The 27869-nt window shown below is 46.5% G+C and overlaps 1 protein-coding gene across 8 annotated transcripts in view; it reads right to left on the reverse strand.

The window, feature by feature from the left end:
• Positions 1–27869, reverse strand: part of MKNK1 (MAPK interacting serine/threonine kinase 1) — a 57665-nt gene that overhangs the window by 13682 nt on the left and 16114 nt on the right. For 4 of the 8 annotated variants that reach the window (XM_012776089.3, XM_012776086.3, XM_075998014.1 and 1 more), the window contains exons 2-8: positions 18223–18369; positions 11809–11915; positions 9503–9604; positions 6895–6992; positions 4608–4687; positions 2981–3054; positions 183–287 (exon numbers count right to left, since the gene is read on the reverse strand). In XM_012776089.3, the coding sequence (XP_012631543.1) occupies positions 183–287; positions 2981–3054; positions 4608–4687; positions 6895–6992; positions 9503–9604; positions 11809–11824 (475 nt within the window). In that variant the 5' untranslated portion in view covers positions 11825–11915; positions 18223–18369. Of the gene's footprint in view, positions 1–182; positions 288–2980; positions 3055–4607; positions 4688–6894; positions 6993–9502; positions 9605–11808; positions 11916–18222; positions 18370–22850; positions 22927–27869 lie in introns of those variants that run through there. The other 4 variants (XM_075998002.1, XM_012776088.3, XM_075998005.1 and 1 more) reach the window with 3 other exon arrangements.

The following is a 27869-nucleotide window of genomic DNA, read 5'->3' on the forward strand; positions in this document are numbered from 1 at the left end:
ACCCTCAACCCACGGCAGACGCCGAGAAGCATCCTGTACTGCCGCCCTGCCCCTGCCCCTGCTGTGGGTGAGCATGTTCACATCACCACTGCCTGGACGAGCCCTCTGCCTGGCTGTCCCCTCGCTTGGTACCCAGAGGCTGGCCGGCCCAAGCCACCCACCAAGGCCAGGGCCTGGGTCACCTTTGGTATGCAGGAAGTCAAGGGCAGCAGCAACATCCCGCACCACTCGGCTGGCTTCTCGCTCATTGAAGTGTTTCCGCTTCTGGATGTGGGCAAGGATGGAGCCTGGGAAGAGAGGGAACACAGGAGAATGCCTTTCCAGGCTTTAGTAGGCATAACTTCTTAGACGCCAAGTTTTCACAAGCTTGGGGTGGGGACATAGGCTTATTCATCACTAAATGTCCAGCAACACGTGTGGTACCCGGTGCAGAGGAGGTACCAGCACATGTCTGTTGAACAGAGCTGTACTGCTAGCTTCTGTATCTGTCTGTTAGGAACTCAGAGGGGAAAGAGAACAGCTATTATATGGCCAAAAAATATTAACGCCTCTGGGGCTGATTTGGCTTCTAAAATCAAAAGAGAATGCACATGGAGCTGGCATGGCCTCTCTGTAGGAACGTTTTCTCCTCCCCACCTGATCTCAGATCCAAAAAAGAGCACAGCATTCAAATGGAAATGCCAGACCCTCACCAGATATGTAAACGTCTGGAAAAAGGGGGAACAACTGCTTTTTGCTCTGAACTTTCCCATTTATGATTAATATTATTATTTTGTTGGCAATGGCTAACATTTATTGAGTAGTTATTCCAAACACTATGCAATACTCTGTAAATAAATTGTCTTATTCTCGCTGCAATTGTACAAAATGGGTAGTATAGTCATCCCAATTTTATAGATGGGGAACCTGAGGCCAAAAATGGTTAAGCAACTCGCCCAACTCACAGACCAGGAGGTGGGTAAGCGAGGACCTGGGCCCAGTACAGCCAGGCCCCAGAGTCCGAGCAGACTTCCCCTTGGTAGGGCTTGTGACCCAACTGCTGAGGGGATGACTGTCCTGAGCCAACCACATTCTCTTTACTCCCTGGGTCTGGCCTCAGTAGAACTATGCTAATTGATATGGCCACAGAGGACCCCAGCTGCATCTAGCATTTCAAACGTGTAAGTGACAGTCAGTTCTGGGTTGCTGGGCAGCATGGGACAGACACAGGCATGAATATGTGGTTTGGCTTCATGTGGTCTATGTTCACTATTGGAAGCCAGTAGTGTCCTAAAAAATGGCACACTTTTACTTATTATGTGGGTTTTTTGTTTTTTTGTTTTTGGCAAAGGGAGGGGATGAGAAAAGAAGGGGAAGGATTCCCAAGGATCTTTCACTTGCAAGATTAAACGATCAGGCCGGGCGCGGTGGCTCACGCCTGTAATCCTAGCACTCTGGGAGGCCGAGGCGGGCGGATTGCTCAAGGTCAGGAGTTCGAAACCAGCCTGAGCAAGACCCCGTCTCTACCAAAAATAGAAATAAATTAATTGACCAACTAAAAATATATATACAAAAAATTAGCCGGGCATGGTGGCGCATGCCTGTAGTCCCAGCTACTCGGGAGGCTGAGGCAGTAGGATCGCTGAGCCCCGGAGATTGAGGTTGCTGTGAGCCAGGCTGACGCCACGGCACTCACTCTAGCCTGGGCAACAAAGTGAGACTCTGTCTCAAAAAAAAAAAAAAAAAAAAAAAAAAAAAAAAAAAAAGATTAAACGATCAAAAGATCCCAACGTGCTAGAGAACATTCCCAGAAAACTGGCTCTCAACTAGGCCCTAGCTTGCTCTGCTGTAGTGAGACTCTTATTTTCAAATTTGTTAAAAAGAAAGGCAGGGAGTAACATTCTCCATACTTTTAAGACACCCCCCAGCATACCCAACTGTTTAATCATACTAATAGCTGATATTTACTGACTCCTTAGTGCCTGCCGGGCACTGTGCTAAGTATTCCACATGAGTTATCTCATTGACTCTTCACAGCAACTCCACGAGTGGGTGCTATCAATATCCCTAATTTGCAGATGAGAGTTTGGAAGAAGTGACTTGCCCAAGGTCACATGGCTGGTAAGCGATGGAGATAGACTTCAGTTTAGCTGTGTTGGTTTCTTTTTTTTTTTTTTTTTTCAGAAAAATTTAACTAATTTGACATTTTTTTTAGAGATGGAGTCTCGCTTTGTCACCCAGGCTGGAGTGCAGTGGCAGGATCACAGCTCACCACAGCCTCTAACTCCTGGGCTCAAGTGATCCTTCTGCCTCAGACTCACTAGTAGCTGGGACTATAAGGGTGTGCTGCTGTGCCTGGCCTGTGTTGGTTTCTAAAACAAGCCCCTCCATGTGGCCCTCTGCTCAGCTCTAGACATCCCTGCAACCTTTACCTTGGAAATGTGTCCTAGGGTTGGGGGAGTGACAGGGAGGGAAAGGACTTCTCTATCCCCTTCATCATGTCAGAAAAGCAACTTAAATATACACCCAGTGATTATGTGTGGGTAGTGGCACCCTTCCATCTGAAGGATGGTACATTCTCAGGCCTCCTCCCTCCATCCTGTGTCTGTGTCCCAAACAATGGGACTCTTCTCTCCTCCATTTTAGCCTTTCCTACTATACTTCACAGTGTATTTGAGAGCTTCCACCCCATAATTAATTTAAATAGTGAATGTGTCAAAACAGGGGATTGATAAATTGATGACTAAATGTATCTATATATGACTCCTATTATAATGAAAAGGCATTTATAAAATGCCCACACAGGTGACATTCTAAGCTCTGCAAAATGCTAATTATCATCCTTCCCTCCGGCCTCCCTTCTCCCAAATCAAGGGCAGTTTTTAAGTCCTTCATCCTTTTTATTAGCTTGACTCGTTTTAGAAGTCTCTGGGATTCATGATGGATGATCACCACCCTGCGTCTTAATCAGAAGTCCAAACACATACTCGACAGTAAGTACCTCCTCGCAATTTCTCAAAGACCAAGTAAAACCTTGTGTCATCTTCAAAGAACTCAATCAGCTCCAAAATGTTCCTTAAATAGGGAAAATAGGAGGAGAGGGAAAAGGGGGGGAAATGGTATTATATATTAAAGTCTACTTACAAATATACAATGAAAAAAATATACAACGCCCTGTAGCGGGGCAGAAATCAACTTGAAATCAGAATGCTTATTAAAGACCCACGTGTGGAAGCAGCCAATGGTGTTAGCAAGATTCAGGTCACCTTATCTTTCCATAATGTTTAGTCTCTGGTGTTTTCACCAAGTCTGTGCTGTCAAACCCCAGCCCTAAAACCCACTAGGTAGAGTTATAAAAAAGTCCCGGTCACATTAAACTGAATAAAATCTGCAGCCGACTGGAAGCAATTGCGGCTAATAACACTGAATAGTAGGTGTGTGTCCTGGAGGCAAGCAGCAAATAATTACTTGCCCTCCCTCTTGCCCATAAATCACGGGGCAGTATTTACATTGCCTGGAGAAAATGGAAACATCTGTCAAATAGACTTGGGGCCTAACGTGGGCACCGCTAGACCCTAACTGCTAAGCGCTGCTTAATGAAACGGCCGCGTTCCTGGCCAGCGTAGCACTTGTGGCCTTCCCCGGTGAGCACTCTCTGTCTGCCTGAGTATTTCAGTGCTCTGCCAACAAGGTCGTCTTGTAGCTCAGTAGGGAAGCCACCGGCCTGGATATTGGAGGTGTTGGGGGCGTTTTTCCTTTTAAAGAACAAAATAAACCAAGTAGAGTCTCTAATGCTGAACTAAGAAGCTGTAGGGCTGAAAATAAAAACCTGTCCCTCATAAAAAAATGCTGACCACTTTGGGAGATACCAGGCTTTTACTAGTGTGAAGGCGTCCAAATAAGATGGGCAAAATGGCCTAATTTGAAAGATTGTAGAGGCAGTGCCTGGGGTTAAATCAACAGCAGCCCCATCCCGCAAGCTTAATGACAAAGCCATCAATACCAGGCCACTGGCTCCCTGCTGACCCTGCCATGGAGGGAGAGAGAGGGGGAAGCGGAGTCTTGGAGGTGACCCTGATTTAAAGCCACAGTGGGAGAGCCACTCATTTGGAGCTGGTGGTGGGCAGACCAAGCCAGGCTAGAGATTACCTTGGCCCACTTATCAAGAAGGAGTGTCAGACAAGGTTTCAGGGCCTTAGTGGTATCTGCACATACACAGATACGCGAGGAACAGAAAACAGCAGCAAATATTCTTCATAGTGTGCCTCATCCTCATCTCAGTATTAAAGCAGGGCCCTAAAGATCTGAGCAGGCAACACTCAGCCTAGTTTCCACAGGTACTTGAAAGAAAGAAAACCCCATTTTTTCCACAACAGCCACTGATTTCCGATTGCCACTCTTCTAACTTGCCTAAATTGCTGATATTCCAGTATTTCAGAGAAGACAGCATCCTTGATGTGACTGCTGCCCTCTTCTCCCTGTCACTGAGGGATGGCAGGAGGCTCATGCGGGTAGGGGTAGCATGCGTGAGCACTAAATGCTGGGGTCAGGAGATGGTAAGAAATAACCTCCTCTTTTGCAGCCAAGCATCCCCCAGGGAAGAGCAAGTAACCCCACACTATACTTACTTGTTTCCTTGACACTGATAGAGCGTCTCCACCTCTCGAAATACCCTGCTCCGACTGTGTCCTGCCTGTTTTTCGATGATCTGTGGGAAGAATAAAATCTGTCATGTACACCCACCTGACTTCAAACCGGCCCCTCGCCAGGAGCCCTCTGGGAGATGCAAGGCCACATCCAGTCCAAATCCAGTTTGGAGCAGAAGTCTGGAGTAGGCCTTGGTGACACAGGCACTGTGGCTCTGACAGCAAAGCAATAGACTGGCCTGAGGGCTTCTCAGCCAGCTGAGCCCGTTAGGCTCTGGCCAAGCACAACACCAAGGAAGTGTGTGAGGCTGCTGCCCCCAGCTGCCCAGGGGAGACTGAGGCAGCCAGCAAGGCAAAGAGCTGTCTCTACTTAGCTCCTAATCCCAAGACATCTCTTTCTGCTGTCAGGGTAGCATTTACCACTTCTATGGAAGGACCTTTCAGTGCTGGAAAGCAGCTCAGACGCTGCCTCTGTAATCCCCCCAGCAGAAACAACACACTCCTCTGGGAACTTACTCTTTGGCAGACACTATGTCAGCCAAATAAGTGATTTATTTACATATAAGCTCAGTTAGCCTTTACAACAACATCAAAAGATGGGAAGATGGGAACCTTTCGCCCACAGCGTGGAGCTGATTCCAAAACCCTTGCTACCCTATACCTGCCTAGACCCTGCAGAGCTTCCTGGAGCACCTAGAGGCTTTATCTCTTCTATGCCTTGACTGATGGAGCTGCCTGACTGGAGGAACGATAAGCCAACAGATGAGCAGGTGGTTTATGCAGGTACTGGCTGCCTCCAGAAACCTCTCCCATCCAGAGTCCCAAACCGTTGCAGACGGGCCTGTGAGCAAGGCTCTGCCTTGCAGCTCACACGTGCAAAGTGGCAGCACAGATGACGGCATCCTGCTCCTCCATTCAGACACTGCTACGCAGAACACTTCAGACTTCTCCGGTATATTGTGGCACAAACAACCATGACCAGCTGTAATTTTCTAAATAAGTCTGCATCTGTTAGTAAACCACGGTGGGCCCATTTTCTGTGCAGAGAAGCGGAGTGCTGGAGAACAGAAACTATTCAACTTCATTCACCAAGCATTTCAGATCACAGTCAGGAAGAACTTTCTGGCAGGCAAGCTTTCCAGCACAGTTTTCTCTGAGGAGGTAATGGACTCTCGCTACTAAAGATGGGGGAGCAGAACATGGACGACTGTTTGGGGAGCCACAGAGGAAATTCAGGATCAGATTATCTTGAAATTCCATTCCAAACCTGGGACTCCAGGATTCATCAGCTGGGTGCCTACAGGGAAAGCTGTGACAAGCCAAGGGATGTGGAGCCACACTAGGAGAAGCAGCCCATCTCTAGGGAGCTTTCAAAGGACAGGGGCGACATGGGCATAACTGCTGACACCCAAGAATTTCCAAGCCAGGGTCCAGTGCTGGCCCAAAGAGACCAGGGGGGCATGGCTGGAGTTTCCAGGTGATGCTGATGCCTCCGGCCCAGGGACCAATTTTGAGAACTACATTCTAAATCCAGGCCCCCTTCCACATGTAGTGGGCAAATGGAAGCAGAGGGGTGAAATGAGCCCCTCCAAGGTCACGCAGCACATTAAAGGTTGTGATGAGGCTGGAAACTCCTTCTCCTGCCCCAAAACTGAGTGCTTAGTCACTCTAGTTTTTAATCCTCATTCTCATGATAATACATATCACTTGTACAGGATTTTGCAATTGGTAAAGTGTTTCTATCTATACCAGTGCATTTTTATTTTTATCTTCATAACTACCTTATAAGGCAGAAAGGGCAGGTATCACCATTTAGAGATGTAGAAACTGAGGCTTAAGGAGGTTCAATGACTTGCCCAAAGCCAAATAGTAATAGTTTGTCAAAACAGAAATTCAGGTTGCCCTTCTAATTCCAAATCTTGTTGTCTACTCCCTAAAGCTGACTTCGTTTGTCAGAATAAGCAGCTTACTATAAGCCGGGCATTGTTCTAAGCACTTTACACATATTAACTTATTTAATCCTCATGACAACTCTATGTAGGTTCTATCATTACACCCATTTTACAGATGAGGCAACTGAAGGACAGAGAGATTAAGTAACATGCCCAAGGTAACAAAGCAAGCAAGCAAGTAGAGAAAACAAGATCTGAATCCAGTGAATATAGCTTTGGAGCCCCCATTCTAAAGGAATATAAAATTTCTTTGGCTTGGGAGAAGCTAGGAATGACTACGTGCAAAGTAAAGCCTGGCGTGCAGAGGAGACACTCACTTTGACAGCATACTCTTTGCCATTCTGCAGGCTCACGGCACCTTGGACTTTGGCGTAGGCTCCCTCTCCGAGCAATTCTGAGGTCAGCTTATACACATCTAGGGACGAAACGGGCGACAGAGATAACAGGATGAGCCATCCACTGCAAGCTCAGAGGGGAAGAAGAGTGGCTGTCACTCAGCTTCCTCAGTCAGATGACACAGGCAGAGCAGGCACCCGCTGACACTGCAGTCTCAGTGATGAGGGAGACATGTAGCCTTCTCTGCCACCTCAGGACTCAGTTTCTCAACAAGACCACAATGAGACATCCTGTTCCCATTTTAGAGATGAGGCCAGTGAATGGTTTCAATTCAGCACATGCTTCCTGAGCACCTACTATGTGCTAGAAAGCGTCCCAGAGACAGAGTGAGGGATAAAATATAGTCCCTCCCCTCTAATGGTCGTGGCCAAGTGGGAAAGACAGACACAGACATAAGTGACCCCAGAATAAACCAGGGACTGGCAAGTACTCTCACAGAAGGACAAGGTACAGTAAAAAAAGAAGAAAAGAAAAGGAAACCAGGGAAAGAAGAGGTTAAATCTGTTGAGGGAATTTGGAGGATCTTCATAGAAAGGGTATAATTTGAATGAACGTCAGTCATTGACTCATTTGCTGAGCACCTACTATGTGCCAATCTCTGCTAAGCACTGGTGATACCAAGGGGAATAAACACTGTTCTATTTTATACCACATACAATGGAGGTCATTGGAGGTTTCTGAGAAGTTTCCAGAAGTCACCCACAGGAAATAAGAGATAGAAGTAGGATGCAAAGGATGCCTTGAGGTTTTGGGGGTACTGAGTCATAGTGGTTCTAACAGAGTAACAGGCCTGGCTTGAGAGAACATTTAGGTGACCTGCCCAAGCTCACAAACAGCACAGCTCTTTTGTTTTGTTTTGTTTTTTTTGAGACAGAGTCTCACTTTGTTGCCCAGGCTAGAGTGAGTGTCGTGGCATCAGACTAGCTCACAGCAACTTCAAGCGATCCTACTGCCTCAGCCTCCCGAGTAGCTGGGACTACAGGCATGTGCCACCATGCCCGGCTGACTTTTTCTATATATTAGTTGCCCAATTAATTTCTTTCTATTTATAGTAGAGACAGGGTCTTGCTCTTGCTCAGGATGGTTTCGAACTCCTGACCTTGAGCGATCCTCCCGCCTCAGCCTCCCAGAGTGCTAGGATTACGGGCGTGAGCCACCACACCCGGCCATAAACAGCACAGCTCTTCGAGCCCCTTCAAAAGGAAGCCAGGTCTCCATCACGGCCCTTGCCTAGCTGACCCGTCCGCCCTCCTCCTCTACTCTGCAGGCTGTTCTTGAGGCAGCCTCACATTTAAACCCACAGCCTGAGCAGAAGACTTGTAAACCATGGCATTAGATTTTATCACTCTTAGTCAGAAGTCCTGCTGTTGCACAAGTGATCTTTAAATAACAGGAAATACTCTCTTGTGTTCAACGAAAGAGCAACAGACCTGTTGATCTGGAAACTATTCTAAAGCCCTTGGGACTTCTATCTTCCCCCACTCCCATTCCCAACCCCCACCATATACACATCTGGTATTTGAGTTAAAAGCAAAAAAATAAAAATAAAAAAATCAAACGCTCTGCACAAGCACCTTCTTGGTTCCATCACAGTTTGGTCTTGCCACTGTTCATAAGAACAGGTAGCACGCTGTGAGAAATTTAAATGACACACTTCTCCCACAGCACACACTTTGGCGTTAGCTCTTTACACATATCAGAATAGGTAGGCGGCTGGAGGTCCAATATTCCTGACTCATAAAGAGCTTGTTATTAGAACCACCTACAAAACAATCAACTCACTCGTGTGTCTGCAAGGCTGCAAAGAGGGACCACCAGGGGAAGCTATTTCGGGTTTCACAATGAAAGAAACAAAACAGATGGAGGGGATGTGTTGCTCTTAGAAGCAGCTACTGATCCTTTCAGTCTTTTGTAGACATGTCCAGTGACTCACTTCGCCCATCACATGCCCAGTGATAACAGGACTGAACTAGCACCTCGCACGTAGAATGTCCAAATATGTCTGATGACGCAACATCTCGTCCCCTGAACACAACACGCACTCCTTAAAATGGACTCAAACACAGCACAAGTAGCTGCCGTCTCTGAGAGGCAAATCCTCTGCTTGTAGGAGACTGAGGTCTCATCTGCAGCCACGCCCTTGGTGTTTCCCTCTCCTCTTTCATGGCTGCTCTACCCCTTGGCAGCCCCTGCAGGAAGAGCTGAGGGAAGAGTCACATCTGTCACGCAGCTGGAACACCACAGGCGTCTCACTCCATCTACAACTAGGTTAGACTGGTCTTGCAGCCCACTGATGAAGTGCTCGGGCCACTCGAAGGATGCCATGGCATCATCTGAGAGCCTTCCCACCTTTTCTCTGTCGCTCTCTCGCACAAGCTCCCTCACCCCATACTTCCTCCCTGTCACACAGGTAACCACAAGCTGCCTCTGAGATGGTGCATCTTGTGGGGCTGGACGTATGGGCTATGGGGACGTTCCTCCCAGGACTGGGAGCCACAGGCCCAGGTCTAGGAGAGTTGTGTGAACGACCTTCAAACTTTCCTGGCGAGGAGTCAGTGGCCCGGGCCTTCCGCTTCTTCTTCTTCCTCTTGTCGCCCTCTGCGATGGGAAGGGGCTCGCTGCTGCCCATCTCTGGGAGATAAGAGGAGATGTAAAGGAAGCATCACTGCACTGATCAAGCTATAAATTTACCCAGAAGGAAAAAAAGGTGGTGGATGGGGGGGACCCGGGAGCTTTACACTGATGGTTTTTAAATATCTGTGAGGACTATTGATTTGTTTTGACCCAGGAGGCAAAACTAAAGGCAAAACCATTATAGGAGATCATTAACTGTGGAAAGGAGCTCAGACAGGCAGGCTAGATTAAAAGACGACAGCAGAAGCCCGCTTTAACCAAGCTCATTAGCACACGGATTTAGATCTGCCACCAGTCAAACCATATTTCCCACACAAACAATGAATCCACAGGCAGAATCCCGTCCCGGACATCCTGCAGCCTCGGTGTTAGAAAGGCAGGACCCAGGGAGCGAGGCAGGAAGGAGGGTGGAAGTGGGGGCCATGCAGAGAAAACTCACAGGCTCAGTAACATCCCTGGCTGTGCACAGGGGTGCAAAAGGCCTTCAGTGGAGACTGCCTCTGTGAAGGTAACAATAGGGCTGGGGATGGGATTGAAAATAGCCCCAAATGACTTCAAGTCCAAGAGCACAGACTTGCGTGCATACAGAGCGCACAGCATCCTCTCCCCTCCCCAGCTGCTGGATTGGAAGGGCCGCAGGTAGGGCCCATAAGGAAGTCTGCAGCTGACAGTTCTACACCAGGCTGCTGGATGAGGTCACTTACTGCAAAAACATTATTATCTCTCGCTGGCAAGCACCTGGCTCCCCATCTTAAAGGGAGGATTTGTGAGGCAGGCATTCAGACATTGGACAGATGGGTCAGGACAGAAAGAATAAGCAGGACACGGAGACAGGGAAGGAGAAAAGGAGGTACAGTGAGCCAGTGCCCAATCATCGTCCTGTTTCTAAGACACTCCAGCATGGGCCTTCCCCTGTTAAAGATAAATTACTTATAGAACATGTCATGCCCCTGATCCAGAGTGGAGCCTTAATACTCTTTGCCTGCAGTTAGAAATAATAAGATTTCTCTGAAATTTCTGGGTCTAAATCCCCACCAGGGTGATTAAACCTTTACATCCTTCTAAAATAGAGGCACTCGAGTGCTGATGGGGCATACGATGTGAGAGACTTTTAGACCAACCTTCAATAAACACAGGCTCTGGGTTGTTGGGTATTTTTCCTTTTTTTCTGAGAGATTTTAAAATGGAAGCTGGCTCTTTGCCTGCTGAAGGGAAAGGCCCACTCTCTTCTCAGAGGATCTGGATTAACATGACCAGAGAAATGGCAAGTCTGCCAGGAAGATTGATTAGTGCTGATGCACGTTCGTATGCTGTTCAGAGGCGAGTACAAACAGCCATTAGCAGAAAGCACACAGAAGGGCACTTTCCAATGGCACGATCCAGAAAGCACGGGTAAGCAGCCACATGTCTGCCAGCTCCATTTAGCCACCGTCTTCCTTCCATTTTGGGGACCCGATGACAGTGGATTTTCAAAAATACTTTAGAATAGAGAACAGATAAACACACAGATGAAAGGAATCCACAGAGGATCTCAAAATATTACTCTAGCCAACAGCTTTAAGCACACGAAACATCTGAGGACTGCAACACCCTATGAATTCAAAGAATTACACTTAACCATCAGCACTTAAGCATCAGAACAGCCACCCTCGCCAAGGTAAATTGAAAGGAAAAAAGCTGCACAGATGCATTTACGGAACACAGTGAGAAATTCTACCGAAATAAAACACAGGGTCACTCATCTTCAGGCACTCAGGGAGGGGGCGCTGGCCACAGAGGCTGCGAGCTGAAAAGCAGCGACCGGTGCTCCCCTTGCCCCGACCTTGTGTGCAGTCCACTGGCGACCCTTGTCACCACCTATTTTCTCATGAGCCCTGCAAGCCGAGTGCAGAGCAGACAGATTTGGGTTTCAGCTCTCTCTCCTTCCCCCGTCCACACTCTGATGGAGGCCTAAGGACAAGCAAAACAGCCACGAGGCAGGCAGCACAGAGGAGCAGCACGGGAGCCGGCAGCGTTACAATTCACAGGGGATGCTCAGACACACTTACGACTCTAACTAGAAAACCCTGTTAGCGACAATTTATACTTGGCTTTTACCACAGCAGGGCTGAGGGAGCCTCCTGTGCAAGAGGCATACCTCTGAGCACCGCCACACACTCGATATTAGATTTTACGGTTTCACACACAGAAAGATAGAGTACCTGGTCTATTCTGCATGGATTTCAGTGGAAGAGGGTACGCCAGAAGGGCCAAATGGTTAAGACTTTCCTCGGAAACAGAACTTGTTGAAGGAGAGTTGTTTCTGAAACTAGGAAGGAAAAATGTAGGAAGATGTTGAAGTAAAAGAAACACGCCTAACTTCCCTGTCTACGTGGGGGGAGGAAGTGGTGTCATAATCTCATCGAGGGCTTGATAGTTCCCCATCTGGAGCCCGGCCACACTTGTCTATCGCCAGCAGGTCTGCGGGACCGCAAGCCATTGCGTGCGCACTCACTGGATACGCGCCTCCTCAGGGCGTGAGGCCCACAAGCAGGCTGCTCACCCACGTCCCTTGGCCTTGGAATTCTTCTCTGCCATCGAGACCCAGCTCAACAGTCTCCGCCCCTGTGCAGCTCCCCGATAACTCCAGATGAGTCAAGGTTTGTGCAAGCCCTTTGGAAACCAGTTAGGTGCCGTGCAAACAGAGGGTATGACTGAGCAGAACTAGCAGCTGGTGCCCCACCCTCTGCTCCCAAACACCCTGTGATCAGCTCCACTGGAGCCCTGGTTTTACTTGGCCTCCAGTGCTCCCCCATGTTCCCAAGGGCTGTGCCCTGCTCATCTCTGTCCTACCTACAAATTGTGGCACGGTGTCAAACACATATCAGCCATCAGAAACTGGGCGCTGAAATAGAAATGACATGAACTGATGCACAAACTAAGTATCAGGTGTAGTATATGTTGCTCAGGTAATTCGGGTACCAAGTGCACGTGCTGAAAGAAACGTGGGCATGCCTTTGCCCTGCAGACAACGTGGAGTAAGCTGTTCAGTTCTAGGAATTCAGCTGAGGAATTCTATCAATTCCCTGACAACTCCCTCTCAAAAAAAAGGCCTATGACGCAAAAGGCCCTTAACTTTCCAGTCAGAAGTCTGGTCCTTGCTGTAGGATTGGGCAGTGTGTCTATTATTTTAGAGGAAGAAGTGAGTGCTTCTTTTCAGTTTTCAGGGGACCCCCCCTCCTGGTCTGGAGGCTCCAGCACCTCCACTGCCCCCAGCCCTCACCTTCCCCTTGGGCAGGGCCTGGCGGTGCGCACGTCTGTACGTTGGTGGAAGTGGCTTTGGAGAAGAGGCACACTGCTGACTGGCAAGGCACTGGGCTAGCATAAGCAAGCTTGACCAAGGTAAAAGGCCTGGTTCAGCTATCACCAGACAGAGCACCAAGGCCAAGTTACTCTGCCTCTTAGAGTCTCAGTTTCCTCATCTATAAAATAGGCTTAAAGATACACATTCCTTACCCACTTCACAAGGTTGCTGTAAGACCCAATAATACACTTAATATAAATGCGCTTCCAAAACATATGCACATGCACAGGTATGTATGCACACATAGCAACACACAATAGACTAAAAAGACCAGACAGAAATACACAAAACTGTCAATGCTGCTACAATTTTTAAAGAGATCCAACTATGTGCCAGGCACCATGCTGGGTATTTTGCATACATGATCCCCAATTCTTAAAATAATACTAAAAGGCAAGTATTTTAGCACATTTCAGGTAAGGAAACAGGCTCAGAGCAGGTAGCTGGTAGGTTAAGTAACCTATCCTACACCCAGTTAGCGGTTTAACTACGATTCAAACTCTGCTCAAAGGGCAGAAAGCTGCTTTTTCTAGTACAGGTCATTTCTAATCTACAATGGGTAGTTTTCTCTATATGAAGAAATTATTTTTATTTTTTTCTTTATAGTTTTCAGTATTCTCTAAATCATATACAGTAAAATTTATTTTTATGCTATTATTTTTAAATCAAGTTTTATTTTTTAATAAAATACATGATAATCTTGCTCTAATATGCACTGGAATTTAGAATCTGATTACAGCTTTTAAAATTGTGTCTAGATTTTGCTATATTGAAATTCAACATTCAGCAATGAAAAAACATTTAAGGAACATTGGTGCCCTGAAGATATTAATTTTATAATGATGAAAAACAACACATGCTATCTTAATTTTTATCTTTTTAAAAGGAAATACTTTGTTAAAACTATAAAAAAAGGCACTGAACACTCGAGGCTGGGGGCCAGGGGCTTGCCCCGCTGCACAGACTGCAGCAGGATGCTCAGCTTCTCTGACGATCAGTTTCCTTGCACACAAAGCAAGGTAAGAAGGCCTGGGCTGCCTACATTACAAGGCTGCCGTGAAGATCAAATAATAAACCAGATGTGAAAGCACCGCTGACTTATTCTTTCAACAACCTTGTATTTATTGGGCACCTCCTGATGGTCCAGTGCGAGACAGTGAGAATACAAGAGGAGACACAGTCTCTGCCCTGATGGCATCTGAATCTGCTCACATGTAAGACAATTTCAACACAGTAGGACAAGTGCTGGGACAGGGAAGCACCAAGTGCTGTGGAGCAGGAGAGGAAGCTAACCCAGCTGGAAGAGACAGCTATGCTGCTGCAAGCAGGAGGAGTGGGATGGGCCAGGCCAGGGCCCAGGAGAGAGAGTTCGGGACCGAGGAAGGGCCAGGGCTGAGGCCTGCTGTGGGGGCGGCAGGGCTGCTGAGGGCCACTGCCAAGCGCCCAAGTTGATGAGTCAGATCACAAGCAGACCCATTATCATCGGTAACAATAAATGTTTCTATTTCTAGGCATAAGTTTATCCTGTTTTTCCATTAAAAGAGGGATGCGCCTTTTTGTTTCCTAGTAGAACCTGTCCACAGAGCTAATTGTACTGGAGGCGTCCTAAGTGTTAAAGATACAGACCCAAGAAGTGACCTGGCTCCTGCATGGGGCGGGGTCCAGAGGACTCCCAGAGCAGAGGAGGAAGGGCTGAGGAGTCTCACCCAGGACTGCAATAGCAACAGATGCTCCTGACATGCAGGTCCCATCCACAGTGTTGCCCCAGAGGTGACCCCCAGGCCCACATTCTGAAAGAACTGTCATCTCTCAATAAAGTCTTATGAGCCACATTGACACCAAAGTCACCAGATCTCTACTCCAAATTTGGACAGAGCCTGTGGAGAACTCCCCGGCTCCCACATCTGCTGTGCGATGCCAAAGACGCTCACTTTCTCCACTAAGAGCACCACTGTGCCAGCCAACCCGGCCCTGCGAACGTAGCTCCCGCAGCTCATGCTCCTCTCAGCCACTGGACAGTTCTCCTCAAGGTCTTCCCAACAGGTAAGGGCCATTTCCTCAGCCACAGGAGCTCTCTTGAGAAGAAATGGTGGTGAGGGCAAGCTGAGGGTATAACGACCGACTCGGCTGCCCCCTTAGTCACACGCTCGCTGAGAGCTCCAAAGCTAACAGAAAGCTGAGAAAATGAACAGAAAACAAGGAACGGGAAGGAAGTGTAACAAGCACTCTTAAGGAAGTGGCCAAGATTCAGAAATGTGAGGCAGAGGAGGAGGCAAGGAGGACGGGCCTGGGAGCCTGATCCCAGAACGTTCACGTCTTTGAGGCAGCAACAGCAGTGGCAGGAGTGGTTACAGCACACGTATGCACGTCCATGGCACTTAGCACGTGCCAGGCAACATTCTAAACACCTAATAAATACGGTACTTTACAAGCACTAACTTACTTAATCTAAGTGATTTGCCCCCATGGCTAGTAAGTGGCAAAGCTGGGATTTAAGACCAGACAGCACGGCTCATAGGTCAAGCTTTTATCCATTATACTGTATTTAAACATTAAGGCTGAGAGGCAGAAGAGGGCAGCTGGTAAAAGCTAGCCAGGCACCACCAGAAATGCTCTAGTTCCTAAACCTGAGCACAGCGCTTCCCTGCTGATGTGCCGTGGATGAGCTACGGCTCTCCCGTCAGGCCTGCGGTCCTGCGCCCACTGGTACTCAAGTATGCACAACAGTATTGTTTTTGGTGGGTGCTGTGATGTCAAAAGGTTGGGCAGCACCATTCTATATTACATAAATACAAAGGCATTATTACCATATTATCAATATTCTATTCGTCTAAAATCTAATTTATCAGACGATTCTCTTGCTCTGAGATTGTTTTGTATTTTGTGTTTTATCATATTATGAAAAGTGAGCTACAAACCAAAGACCAACAGGCAGTTTCATGGCAAGTTCTGGTATCAGGGACAAGGCCACATTCTTCTGCCTGACCTACTGGTTGATTTGGTTTCTGATGTAGGGACAAGGAAAGGGTGCACTCAAACAGAAGCTAGTCTCGTGCTGTGTTGCTGAGGCTGGAGTGCAGTGGCCATTCACAGACACAATCATAGCTCACTGCGGCCTCAGCACTCCTCCTGTCTCAGCCTCCTGAGTTGCTGGGACCACAGGCACATGCCACCGCGCCTAGCATGAGTCAAATTTAACACACTTTTGATGAAAGGAGCCGCCTGTAAAATCAGCTCATTCACAGGGCGGTCTACGAGACTGCACGGGGCCACGGCGTTCTGTCCCCAAGAGTCCTGTGTGGAGTGAGGCTGGCCAGCATCCTGCAGACGGCAGCGTCTCACTCAGCTGCAGTGAAACTGGCAGGGAGGCTTGCCAGGGCGCCAGCAGGGGATCCACAGAGGCCTCAAACGGGGCTGGGGAGTGTAAATCCCAGAGGAAAAGGTTTCAACTCCAGCCCATCTTCTCCCTCTGTTCTGATTCTGGGATCACAAGCACACTTCAGAGCCGTCACTGCTTCTCTTGGTGAAAGGAATGACGAGAGGAAGGACATGAGAGGGGAAAAGAAACTGTGCCAAAGATACAGCAAACAGGAGTGAAGGACTGGATTTGAGTGAGGAGTGGCGCGTATAAAACTGGAAAAGTCAGGCTGCGGTCAGTTCCCCCAAGCTCATTAACACGGCCTATGAGGCCCTCCCATACCTGCTCCCTGTCTAACTTCCAGCCTCAACACCCAACAGTTATTCTTTCATGTACAAATGAAACAGCTTGTAGTTCGAGCAATTCCATAAATGCTGCTCCGTGAGACAGCGCTGTACTTGGGCACGCAGCAGAAGCGCTTCATGAGCACTTCTGTTTCATCACAAGGAATATTAAAAAGATGCGTACTCAAGGATTGAAATGCAATAAAGTTAATAATTTTTGCTGCTTCATTAAGGACAATCTGAAGCAAAAATGGCATTTAAAAAAAACCATGAGTGCACAGCAGGGAAGAATTCAATGGCTATTAGCACACTTAGGGCCACTTCCTTGACCAAGGCACCAGCAGTTCTACCCACGATTGCTTTGCAACAACAAATAACATTTTACATCTTAGTACTATTATGGAAATCGTGTTGACCATAGATCTCCTGAAAGGGTTTCAGAGAGCCCCAGGGTCTGCAGAGCACACTTGTGAAACACTGTTCTGGGCGATGCGGAAGGAGTGGGTACAACCGGCGCTGTGCCTTAGGTCCATCAAACTGGCTGTGATGTGCAACAACAAACTGGAGACTGGGGAGAGACTGAGGGCTAAGTGAGGCTGCAGCAACAGTCTGGGGCAAGGCAAGGAGGGCCTGCAACTGAGGCAGGGATAGCAAGGAAGAGAAAGAGGCGAGGTGTGTTAAGGAAAGAAGCCACAGAGGCAGTACTGGTGCTAGTCCTGCCAAGTGACTGGAGAAGCTGGAGAGGCAAAGACCACTACTGTCCTTGAAGGGAGGGGCATGTCTAATTCTTCTCCATCTCCACTGCCTAATATGAAGCCAGGCACAGAGCAGGGGGCCTCAATATACACTCATGAATACATGTTTATTAACTAAAGTCAGGTAACCATAAAAACTGCAGAACCATTGAAGAAGCAGTACCACTCAGGATTGGGAGCTGGTTGGGGAGCAGGGGTAGGCAGCGGTGCCACGGGGGAGCTTCAGATGAAGAAGGGTGACACACAGCAGCATGGGACTATAAAAACTCACTGGTCACACTGGAACCATCCCCACTCAGCCCTTGTCTGACCCAGATCTACAAATGAGGCATTACTCATAACCCGCCAGGCATGAGAAAACCTCAGGTTAGAGTGTAGCACAGAACACTTCAAAATGTCTTCATGGATGTCATATATACATTTTTTAAAAAACCAGAAAAGATTCCAAATTATGAACAATGGTTACTTGAGGAGAATGAAAATGGGTGGATGTAAGAATTTCACTTTTTATACTTCTGTTGGATTTTATTCCATTTTGTTACAATGTGGTTGTTTTACTTTTATAATTAAAGTAAATAAATACGTTTTACTTACTGCATGGTTTTCCTTATGGCCCTCTGCCATGTTATTTTGGAAGAAATGTGTTCCTCCTTACCAAGTAACTGTCTTAGGCATGCCAGCCTAGCTGTGCAACTGAATACTGAAAACCATGATCTGCTTAGACAACCTCTGACCCACCCCTTCCTCTGGACATACCAGATCATTTCAGTTTGAAGTAATCTAAAGGGATAAGTAAAATGTACACCCAACCTTACCTATAGGTTTTCCCAACTTTCGAGAAATGATCCTCTGTAAACTTGGAATTTCAAATGAAATAATGCTCCTGCCAGGAGGTGGGTATCTTCCAGCTTCTGTATGTAGCCAGTGTTCTTCAGTTCTCCGTTGGACTCTGGCATGAAAACCTTCAAAAAGCAGAAATAGAAAGGATATCAAATGCTGACTTCAGTTTGGAGAGCTTCGGGTAGCTAAACACGTGGAGGTGCCTGGAGGTTGGTGCGCCCAGAAGGGTATGGAAGCTGCATGCTCCTTTCCTCATACCTCGCCCTGTGCTGTGTGTCCCTTCCTCTGTATCCTCTGTGATATCCTTTATGATAAACTGGTAAATGTGGCTGACTAGAAGTATTTCATGTATGGCTCATCCACTTGGAAGAACCACAGAAAATCATACGTTGAATACATTATCCAAGAGGGAACATGGGAATTCTACAGAAAAACCAAAAGAAAACACCAAAAACTAAGAAGGAGAAAGGAAGTAGGTAGCCTGTTTGGCCGGGACCAGCTGGGAGCTAGGAGTGACTTCCCAATAGGGGAGAGGGTGAGAGAGTCTTTCTGCAGTCCACATTCCCACTGAGGAATCATACAGTCCAGGCCACAGGAGAGCACCTTGGCCCTCCCACGGCCTGAATTTAACTTAGGGCATAGCCAGGAGACAATGAGAAGGAACTGCTTCAGGGAGGGAACCTGCCCTGGGTACCATGTTCTTTCTCAAACATATGAGATTACAGCCAGATGCCAGTTATAATCCTAGCTTTTATTTAATTATTTTTATTTTATCTTATTTTTATTATTTTTTTAGAGATAGGGTCTCACTACGTTGCTTTGGCCAGAGTACAGTGGTGCAAGCATAGCTCACTGCAACCTTGAACTCCTGGACTAAAACAATCCTCCCACCTCAGCATCTCAAGTAGCTGGGACAACAAGCGCATGCCACCATGTCCAGCTAATTATTCTGTTTTCTGTAGAGATGGGGTCTTGCTATGTTGCCCAAGCTGGTCTTGAAATTTGTCCTCAAGTAATCCTCCTACCTTAGCCTGCCAAAGTGCTGGGATTATAGGTGTGAGCTGCTGTGCCCAGCCACAATCCTAGCTTTCAACAGGCTGTGCTGTCCTGGGACCCAGCTGTGCCAGTCCTAGGTGTTAGGAAAACTCAGGCTGTTGTTTGCAGAACTGGGGCATAAATAAGGGTGGGCTCCCAAAGCCAGGACTGAGAAGTGAGAGTGGCATGGGCTGTGGTGGCCAGTGCTGGGAAGCAGGTGCTGGCCCCAGGAATTAAGTGGGATGCGAACTGCTGTGGAGGCTTGGTCTTTAGTGGGTGGGGGCTCCTCTGGCCTGGGGCTGAGTTGCAGGCTAGGTGTGGACTGCTGGGTCTTATGGGTCAGCTGGGTTGGCTGTGACAGACAGGACTGGGGAGTAAGCACCACTGGGACTGGGGACACATATCCTCAACCTGCCTACCAAGGCCTGTGGCCAATGGGGTAGCCCCACCGTGGCAGGACTTCCATGTGCTGGCTGCCTCCCCTCACCTGAACATTCTGCCAGGAGCCTGTAGATGGCCCTGCCCCTGCACACACACAGCTGGTGTGTGCACTCACCACTGAGGGGCCTGAGCATAAGCCTGCCCAGTCCAGCTTCACTCAGCTTCACTCCACCTGAGACAGAGAGTGGGGTCTGGGGTCCTGGGGATTGCACGACAAAATCCACCACATGGGACACCCAAGCACTCCTCCAGGAGGATTGAGGTTGGGCTTAAACACCCTACTGCCAACATCTCAGTTGGCTCCTACCTGCAAGTGCCACCTGCTGGCCTGAAGGTTGGCCTGCACAGCCTAATGCAACCATTGCCCACACAAGTGCACAGCACTTGGGACCCAGAAAAGCATCTCACAACTGCCACCACCATCGTCTATGCCATGCCTGCTGCCCAGGGGCTCAAAAGCCCACTCACCCACCCCGTCTGCCACTACCACAATTGGTATCCAAGAAAGCTACTCCAAGGCCCAAGAATCAGCCTGCTCAGAATCACCTGGAACCACCAATCAGCATGCGCCACCCCAGGTCACAAGGATAGGCATGCTTAGCCCATCGCTACTACCACTGAAGCCTGAAGATGGGCCTATCTGACATTCTAGTCGCCAGCACAACTTCACCACAGTCTCCTCCAATAACTGCAACATAATACACTGGGGAAACCACAGATACCACTAACGCTGTTTATATTCAGAGAAATCATACAGAGACTTCACTACTGCATGCATCCAAAAGCAAAGCCAAAGGGCCCTACCCAACCAACATCACAGACACATCTTCAGAAAAAAGTCCCCCCCACCAAAAAATAAATTCAAAACTATAAAGAAGCAACTGTTATACCAGATATCCAAATATCAACATAAATACATAGGAAACATGAAAAAGCAAGAGAACATGACACTCCCAAAGGAACACTATAATTCTCCAGCAATAGAGCTTAAACAAAAAAAAAATTCTTGAAACTCTAGATAAAGAATTCAAAATACTGACTTTAAAGAAGCTCAATGAGATGTAAGAGAAATCTGAAAACCAATATAAAAAACTTAGAAAAACAATTCAGGATATGAATGAGAATTTTACCAAGGAGATAGATATTAAGGAAAAACAACAAACAAAAATTCTGGAATTAGGTCAGACATGGTGGCTCATGCCTGTAACCCTAGTACTTTAAGAGGCTGAGGCAGGAGGATCACTTGAGGCCAGGAGTTTGAGATCAGTGTGGGCAACACAGTGAGACCTTGTCTCTACAAAAAAAAAAAAAACAAAATTAGCAGGTGTATAGTCCTACCTACTCAGGAGGCTGAGGCAAGAGGATCACGTTCGCCCAGGAGTTCATGGTTACAGTGAGCTATGATCACACCACTCCAGCCTGAGTGACATGGGTGACAGAATGAGACTCTGTCTCTAAAATAAAAAGCAAAACAGGGCCGGGCGCGGTGGCTCACGCCTGTAATCCTAGCTCTCTGGGAGGCTGAGGCGGGCGGATTGCTCAAGGTCGGGAGTTCAAAAACCAGCCTGAGCAAGAGCGAGACCCCGTCTCTACTATAAATAGAAAGAAACTAATTGGCCAACTAATATATATAGAAAAAATTAGCCGGGCATGGTGGCGCATGCCTGTAGTCCCAGCTACTTGGGAGGCTGAGACAGAAGGATCGCTTGAGCCCAGGAGTCTGAGGTTGCTGTGAGCTAGGCTGACGCCACGGCACTCACTCTAGCCTAGGCAACAAAGTGAGACTCTGTCTCAAAAAAAAAAAAAAAAAAAAAAACAACCCCAAGATAACAGATGTTGGCAAGGATGTGGAGAAAAGGGAACACTTAGGCTGGGCGCGGTGGCTCACGCCTGTAATCCTAGCACTCTGGGAGGCCAAGGCGGGCGGATTGCTCGAGATCAGGAGTTTGAAACCAGCCTGAGCAAGAGTGAGACCCTGTCTCTACTATAAATAGAAAGAAATTAATTGGATAACTAATATATATAGAAAAAATTAGCCAGGCATGGTGGTGCATGCCTGTAGTCCCAGCCACTTGGGAGGCTGAGGCAGGAGGATCGCTTGAGCCCAGGAGTTTGAGGTTGCTGTGAGCTTGGCTGACGCCACGGCACTCACTCTAGCCTGGGCAAAAAGTGAGACTCTGTCTCAAAAAAAAAAGAAAAGGGAACACTTATACACTGTTGGTAGGAATGTAAATTAGTACAGCCTCTATGGAAAATAGTATGGAGCTACTATTTGATCTAGCCATCTCACTACTGAGTAGCTACCCAAAGGAAAAGAAATGGATATATTAAAAAGATACCAGTACTCATATGTATATGGCAGCACTATTCACAATAGCAAAGATATGGAATCAACGGAAGTATCCATCAGAGGATGAATGGATAAAGAAAATGTGGTATATGGAACACTATTCAGCTATAAAAATGAAATCATGTCTTTTGTAGCATCATGGACGGAACTGGAGGTCATTCTCTTAAGTGAAACAAGCCAGGCAGAGAAAGGCAAATATCAAATATTCTCACTCGTTAAGTGGGTGCTGAAAACTATGTTCACATGAACACAGAGAGTGTAATGACAGATAATGCAGGCTCTGAAGGGTGAGTGGTGGGGAGGGAAAAGGATGACGAGAAATTGGTGAATGGGTACAATGTATGTTATTTGGGTGATGGATACCCTAAAAGCCCAGACTTGTCCACTATGCAATCTATGCAGGTAACAAAATTGCACATGTACCCCACAAATTTGTGCAAAAACAATGCTGACTTCTTTAAGAGGACCACAGAAGATAAAGATCAACCCAAATGTGCCCCATACCTGTGAGTTACCCCAGTAAGTCAATATACACAAGGCAGTCACAGAGTTCCCCAGTCTTTAGAATCAGACAGCTGAGGATGTGACAATGCTGACATTAAGCACTGGAAGATTTAACAAGGGTTTGAGTTAAATTTTTCAGATAGATTCTGTTTCCATTATGGAATTATAGACCCCAAAAGATGTAACTAGACCTGGATGACAGAGATGGACACCTCTGTTTGCTCTGAAGAGTCTCATGCAGAAGGTAAAAGCTGACACTTCTCTGCTACTCACTTTTTTAGAGATGAGTGAACCCTGGCTCTGTCTCCTAGTGACCAGGTCCAAGACTCACAGGCAAGAGGTAACAGAGCTGGAAAGATAAAGTAGATGCTGAGAGCAGCATGTGGCATAAACGGGAACAAGGTTTTGTGCCAAATGCATAACTGCTGCTAGTTTTGAATCTGATGACTTCATTTTCTGTATGTTCAGTGCTATTTTTAATCTCACTGCTCCAGCTATCACAAGTCAAAGTTGCATCATCAACTTCTCTACAAAATAAATATACATTTCCCCTTTTCCCAGGGGTAAAACTCGGAAAATGTAGTTTAAATTTGAATTCTGAGCCTTTGTGCCAAATTTTCTAAAACGGCTTTCCAACTGTAAGCTGGCTGTGTTTCACCATTACCTCAAACCACATGTCCCAAATGGGACTTGTCCTCAACCCCCACCCACTGCCTCCTTCCTCCGATTTTTCTTCTTATCAGATCACATCATCCTGCAAGTTACCCAATTACAGAACCTTTAAATCATTTCTCCCATCCAAGTACTAACTGGGCCCAACCCTGCTTAGCCTCCGAGATCAGACGAGATTGGGTGCATTCAGGGTGGTATGGCCGTAGACTAAATCATTTCTACTATCTCTTTCTCCTCTATCCTTATAAACTCCAAATGCTCACACTGTCAGGCTTTCCCTTAGCCTTGTGTGTAGCTCCTGGAAAAATAACTCCTATTCATCCTTCAAGCCCCATCGAAAAAGTAGTCTTGCAAGTTATAGAAGCAGTCTTGACTCTGTTTCTACTTCATCCAGCATTCGGTGGAATCCACAGTATACTGTGCTTAATGCTTAGAGCAGGCTATGCACATTCATATGTGCCACTCCCGCTAGGCCAAAAGCTCCTGAAAAGCAGGGACATACCTTTTTCATCTCTGCATTACCAGCATCTAACATAGTATATGGCACACAAAAAAAAGGCTCCAGTGAATCTGAATGAATTACTTCAGCCACAAAATATCTTTTTAATTCCCAATAGAGACACGAGCACCTTCGATGGTCCTCCCTACTGTGCTTTTTATTCCCAAACAAACCTCTGTAGCCCAGTGAAACTAGTTCCAGGGCCCAAGGAGACTCAGGTTATCGGTTACACGGGTTACGTTTCCTCTCCTCACTGCCGCAGCACTTCCAGGGACAACTCTGAACACCTTTGAACTTTAACTCCACTTGGTCCCTTCTTGTTGGCTACTGTAGGGGTCGGAAATTTTTTCTGTAAAGAGCCAGCCAGTATTCTTGGGTGGGAAGAGAGCTGAAGTCCCACTCAAGGCTCTGCCATTTGGGATAGAGCAGCACCTTCCTGTTCCTGTGTCTTTCCAGTCTGTATGTTAATCCATAGTGTTCTGAGAGCAACAGAAAGGTCACATAAATCTGAAGTTGTTTTTAAAGGTTTTCTTTTTTTTTTTTGAGACACAGTCTCACTTTGTTGCCCAGGCTAGAGTGAGTGCTGTGGCATCAGCCTAGCTCACAGCAACCTCAAACTCCTGGGCTCAAGCAATCCTGCTGCCTCAGCCTCCCGAATAGCTGGGACTACAGGCATGCGCCACCATGCCCGGCCAATTTTTTCTATATATATGTTAGTTGGCCAATTAATTTCTTTCTATTTATAGTAGAGACGGGGTCTTGCTCTTGCTCAGACTGGTTTCCAACTCCTGACCTCGAGCAATCTGCCCGCCTCGGCCTCCGAGAGTAGTAGGATTACAGGCGTGAGCCACCGTGCCCGGCCAAACATTTTAAATTTGTATACACACAAAGTGGCAAATTACTGCATATGTGAAGAATGTGATAAATAAATATATTTGAAAAAAATAAAAAGAGACACCCAGTAAATATTTTACATTTTGTGTGTCACATGGTCTTTGTTACAACTACTCAATTTTGCCTTTGTAGAGTGAAAGCAGCCACAGACAATGTGTAAATGAATGATTGTGGCTATATGCCCATAAAACTTTATTTATGGATACTGAAAGTTGAATTTCATATAATTTTCATGTGTCACAAAACATTAATCTTCTCTTGATTTTTTTCCCAAACCATTTAAAAATGTAAAAAAAGCACTCTTAGTTTGCAGTCCATACAAAAACAGGTGGTAAGCCAGATGTGGCTCATGGGCCACAGTTTGCCAACCCCTCGGTCTACAGTTAAAAAGAAAAAAAAAAAATCTCAGAACTCCTTTATGGACTTTGTGTTATTCTGCCATTTGGAGCCACCTTAGGCTGGGGAAGCAGAAAGCACATGGGCTTTTGAGGATTAGATCCTAGATTCAGGTTCTGGCCTACCGCTTGCTAGTCAGATAGCTTTGGACATAATACTTAACCTCTCCATGCTTCACTGTCATCATCTATAAAGTCAGGGCACTAACACCTAATCACAGGGTTGCCGTGAAAATAAAGTGAGCTAATGTGTAAGGAGCTCATGGTACCAATGCCTGACATATAATAGGTACTCAATAACTAGTAACTATCATTCTAGATTGTGATATGGCTTACCCAGATTTGGAAAGCAACCCAGCCACTCTGTAAACCACAACTGGGCAGCAGGAGGAAATAAACTGACAGCAAACTATAAAGGCAGAGAGAGAATTGGGGGGTTTTCAGATAGAAGACACAGTATCTAGTTAGCCCTGATTCCTTCTAACACCATTTCAAATTCCTTTGGGCCTCTTTTCCTCCTCAGCAAGAACTTCTGACTCTCACAGTGCTTAAACCTTCTCAGTATTCCTTATCAAATACCCTAAAGGCCTCTGGAACCCTCTCCTCATTCCTACATCTTCCTCTGGTATAGGGCTGGGATGGGGAAGGGTGACTATGGCCAGACCAAACCTATACAGATTGGCCTGCAGCTGGGTCTTAAATAGGCCGGGTCTGGTTAGGTACCTAATTCTCTCTTCAATTGTTCATGAATTTCCTGCTGGACTGGAAATGAAATTTCCCCAGAGCTCAAGAACTAGACCTTCTATAAAAGTTTAGAGCCAAAAACAAACAAACAAACAAAACATCCAAATATACAAACAAGGGATCCATCACATTACTTTCAGGACAGAAAACATCAGTGGGGCACAGATAAGACCAAGGTTTATGGTATCTCCACCCTTGGTCCAAAAAGCCAGATCAGGAGTCTGTCACTTCTTTGCTCCAAAACCTCTAATGGGTGTTCACTGCTTCTGGAGTAAGTGAACTTCTGTGCTTCACTCAGGGCTTCCATAATCTTGCCCCAGATCACCTCTCCTGCATTGTGTCTTGCCACTCCTCTACAGAAGTCTTAACCTGCAGTCCAGTCAAAAGAGACTATGTATTTCCACCTGATTGCTCTAACCACACATCTCCCCCTAGACTGTGAGCTAGGAACAGGGCAGAGACTATGTCTGCTTTATCCTTGGGTCCCTTACACCTAACACAGGCCCTGGCACTGGGCAACCACTCAATAATCTTAATGAATGAGTGCGAACACCTGACGTTATCCTTCCCTTAAGCTGGTTTAGTTGGACTCTTCTTATTAATAGCAGACTGAGCACAGTCTGGGTCACTGCCAGGAAGTAGAAAAACCAAAGAGAAGGAAAAGCAGCATGACCAATGTGATCCGAGCAATGGAAAATAGGTTTTAGGAGTCAAGTAAAAGAAACCAAGGCTGTTTAGCTGGGAGAAGAGATGAGGCCTAACTGGATTCTGGCTTTAAGCACAGAAAAGGTTCTCATGAGAAAATCTTGATCTCATCCTCCCTTTATAATCAGAAGAAATTTTTCCATATTCATGGAAAGTGGAACAAGAAGAAATGGCTTAAGTTAAGGCTAGAGGGGTCTAAGCTGGAGAGAAAGAACCACCAAATTAGGCACCACTTTTCCAGAGATGCTGTTATCGAACTTTTTGGCAAGTAAACTGGGGGGTCTTGCTAGGCTCTTTTGCGGAAGGCTGTGCAAAAGGGAATAAATACCTGCTCTGTTCCTGTTTACCGAGCAAAGAGGCGGGTGAAAACGCAAGTCAGGTAAGATTTTCTAACAAGCCACTGCTTTTTATTGACCCTTTTCCTATGGGCACTTTCTGTCATGTTATGCTTTGCAACCCAGTGTAAAGGAACAATCTAGTATTTCAAAGTTTCCTGTTAGGGAAATGGAAAGAAAGAGAAGGCAACAATGCCAGAGTAAGGAAAATGGCCCTAATAAATATACTTTCCATAAAAACAATACCTAACTGGGCATTAGTATAATCGTTGATATTATTACTATTAAAGCTAACATTCATTGAGGACCTACTATGTGCCAGGCATTGTGTTGTTTGTAAGTTAGCTGAATTCTCATAACAACCCCATGAGGTAGGTAATATCTGTATTCCCATTTTACAGATGAAGGCATTGAGATTCAGGAAGGTTAAATAACTTGCCCAAGTCACTTGGCTAGCAAGTGACAGAGCCAGGACTCAAACCACTCAGTCGTTGTCTAGAGTCTATTCATCTAACTGCTGTCTCCCTATAATGATGAGAGGCTGGAATTTAAACCCTAGTCTCTTTGAATCATGTTAGTTAGTATTCTCAGCCACTTCCTTATACTGTCCCAAGCCAGGAAAAAGGAAGCAATACAGGACATTAGCAAGAGATAAGGCCTCAGAAGTGAACTGAAAACTCCCCCTATTATGGGAAAAGAAGCTGAGATTGAGGACTTACAGATGATAATGAGCAGACACAGGACTAGAATGCTAGCTCTTGCCTCCAAGAGTAGAGCTCTTTCCGCCATTATAGATTCTTGTTGCATTTAAGGGTCAGAAAATGAAAGAACAGGATATGCCAAATGGGTTGCCTCCCTGTTTGTAATGAACTGCCAATCTCACAGAATCTGTGCTTGAAATACAAGAGTGCCCACAGCCTCTGTAAACTGGTTCTAAGATTCTGCTAGCTAACAATGGCAATGCACTGATTTATGGTACTGCAGGAGCTGCCAAAATGCTCATGTATTAAACCAATCAAGTAGACCTAGACCAGCAGTTTCCATATTG

This window comes from Microcebus murinus, chromosome 2, assembly GCF_040939455.1.
Source record: "Microcebus murinus isolate Inina chromosome 2, M.murinus_Inina_mat1.0, whole genome shotgun sequence".
NCBI classification, from domain to species: domain Eukaryota; kingdom Metazoa; phylum Chordata; class Mammalia; order Primates; family Cheirogaleidae; genus Microcebus; species Microcebus murinus.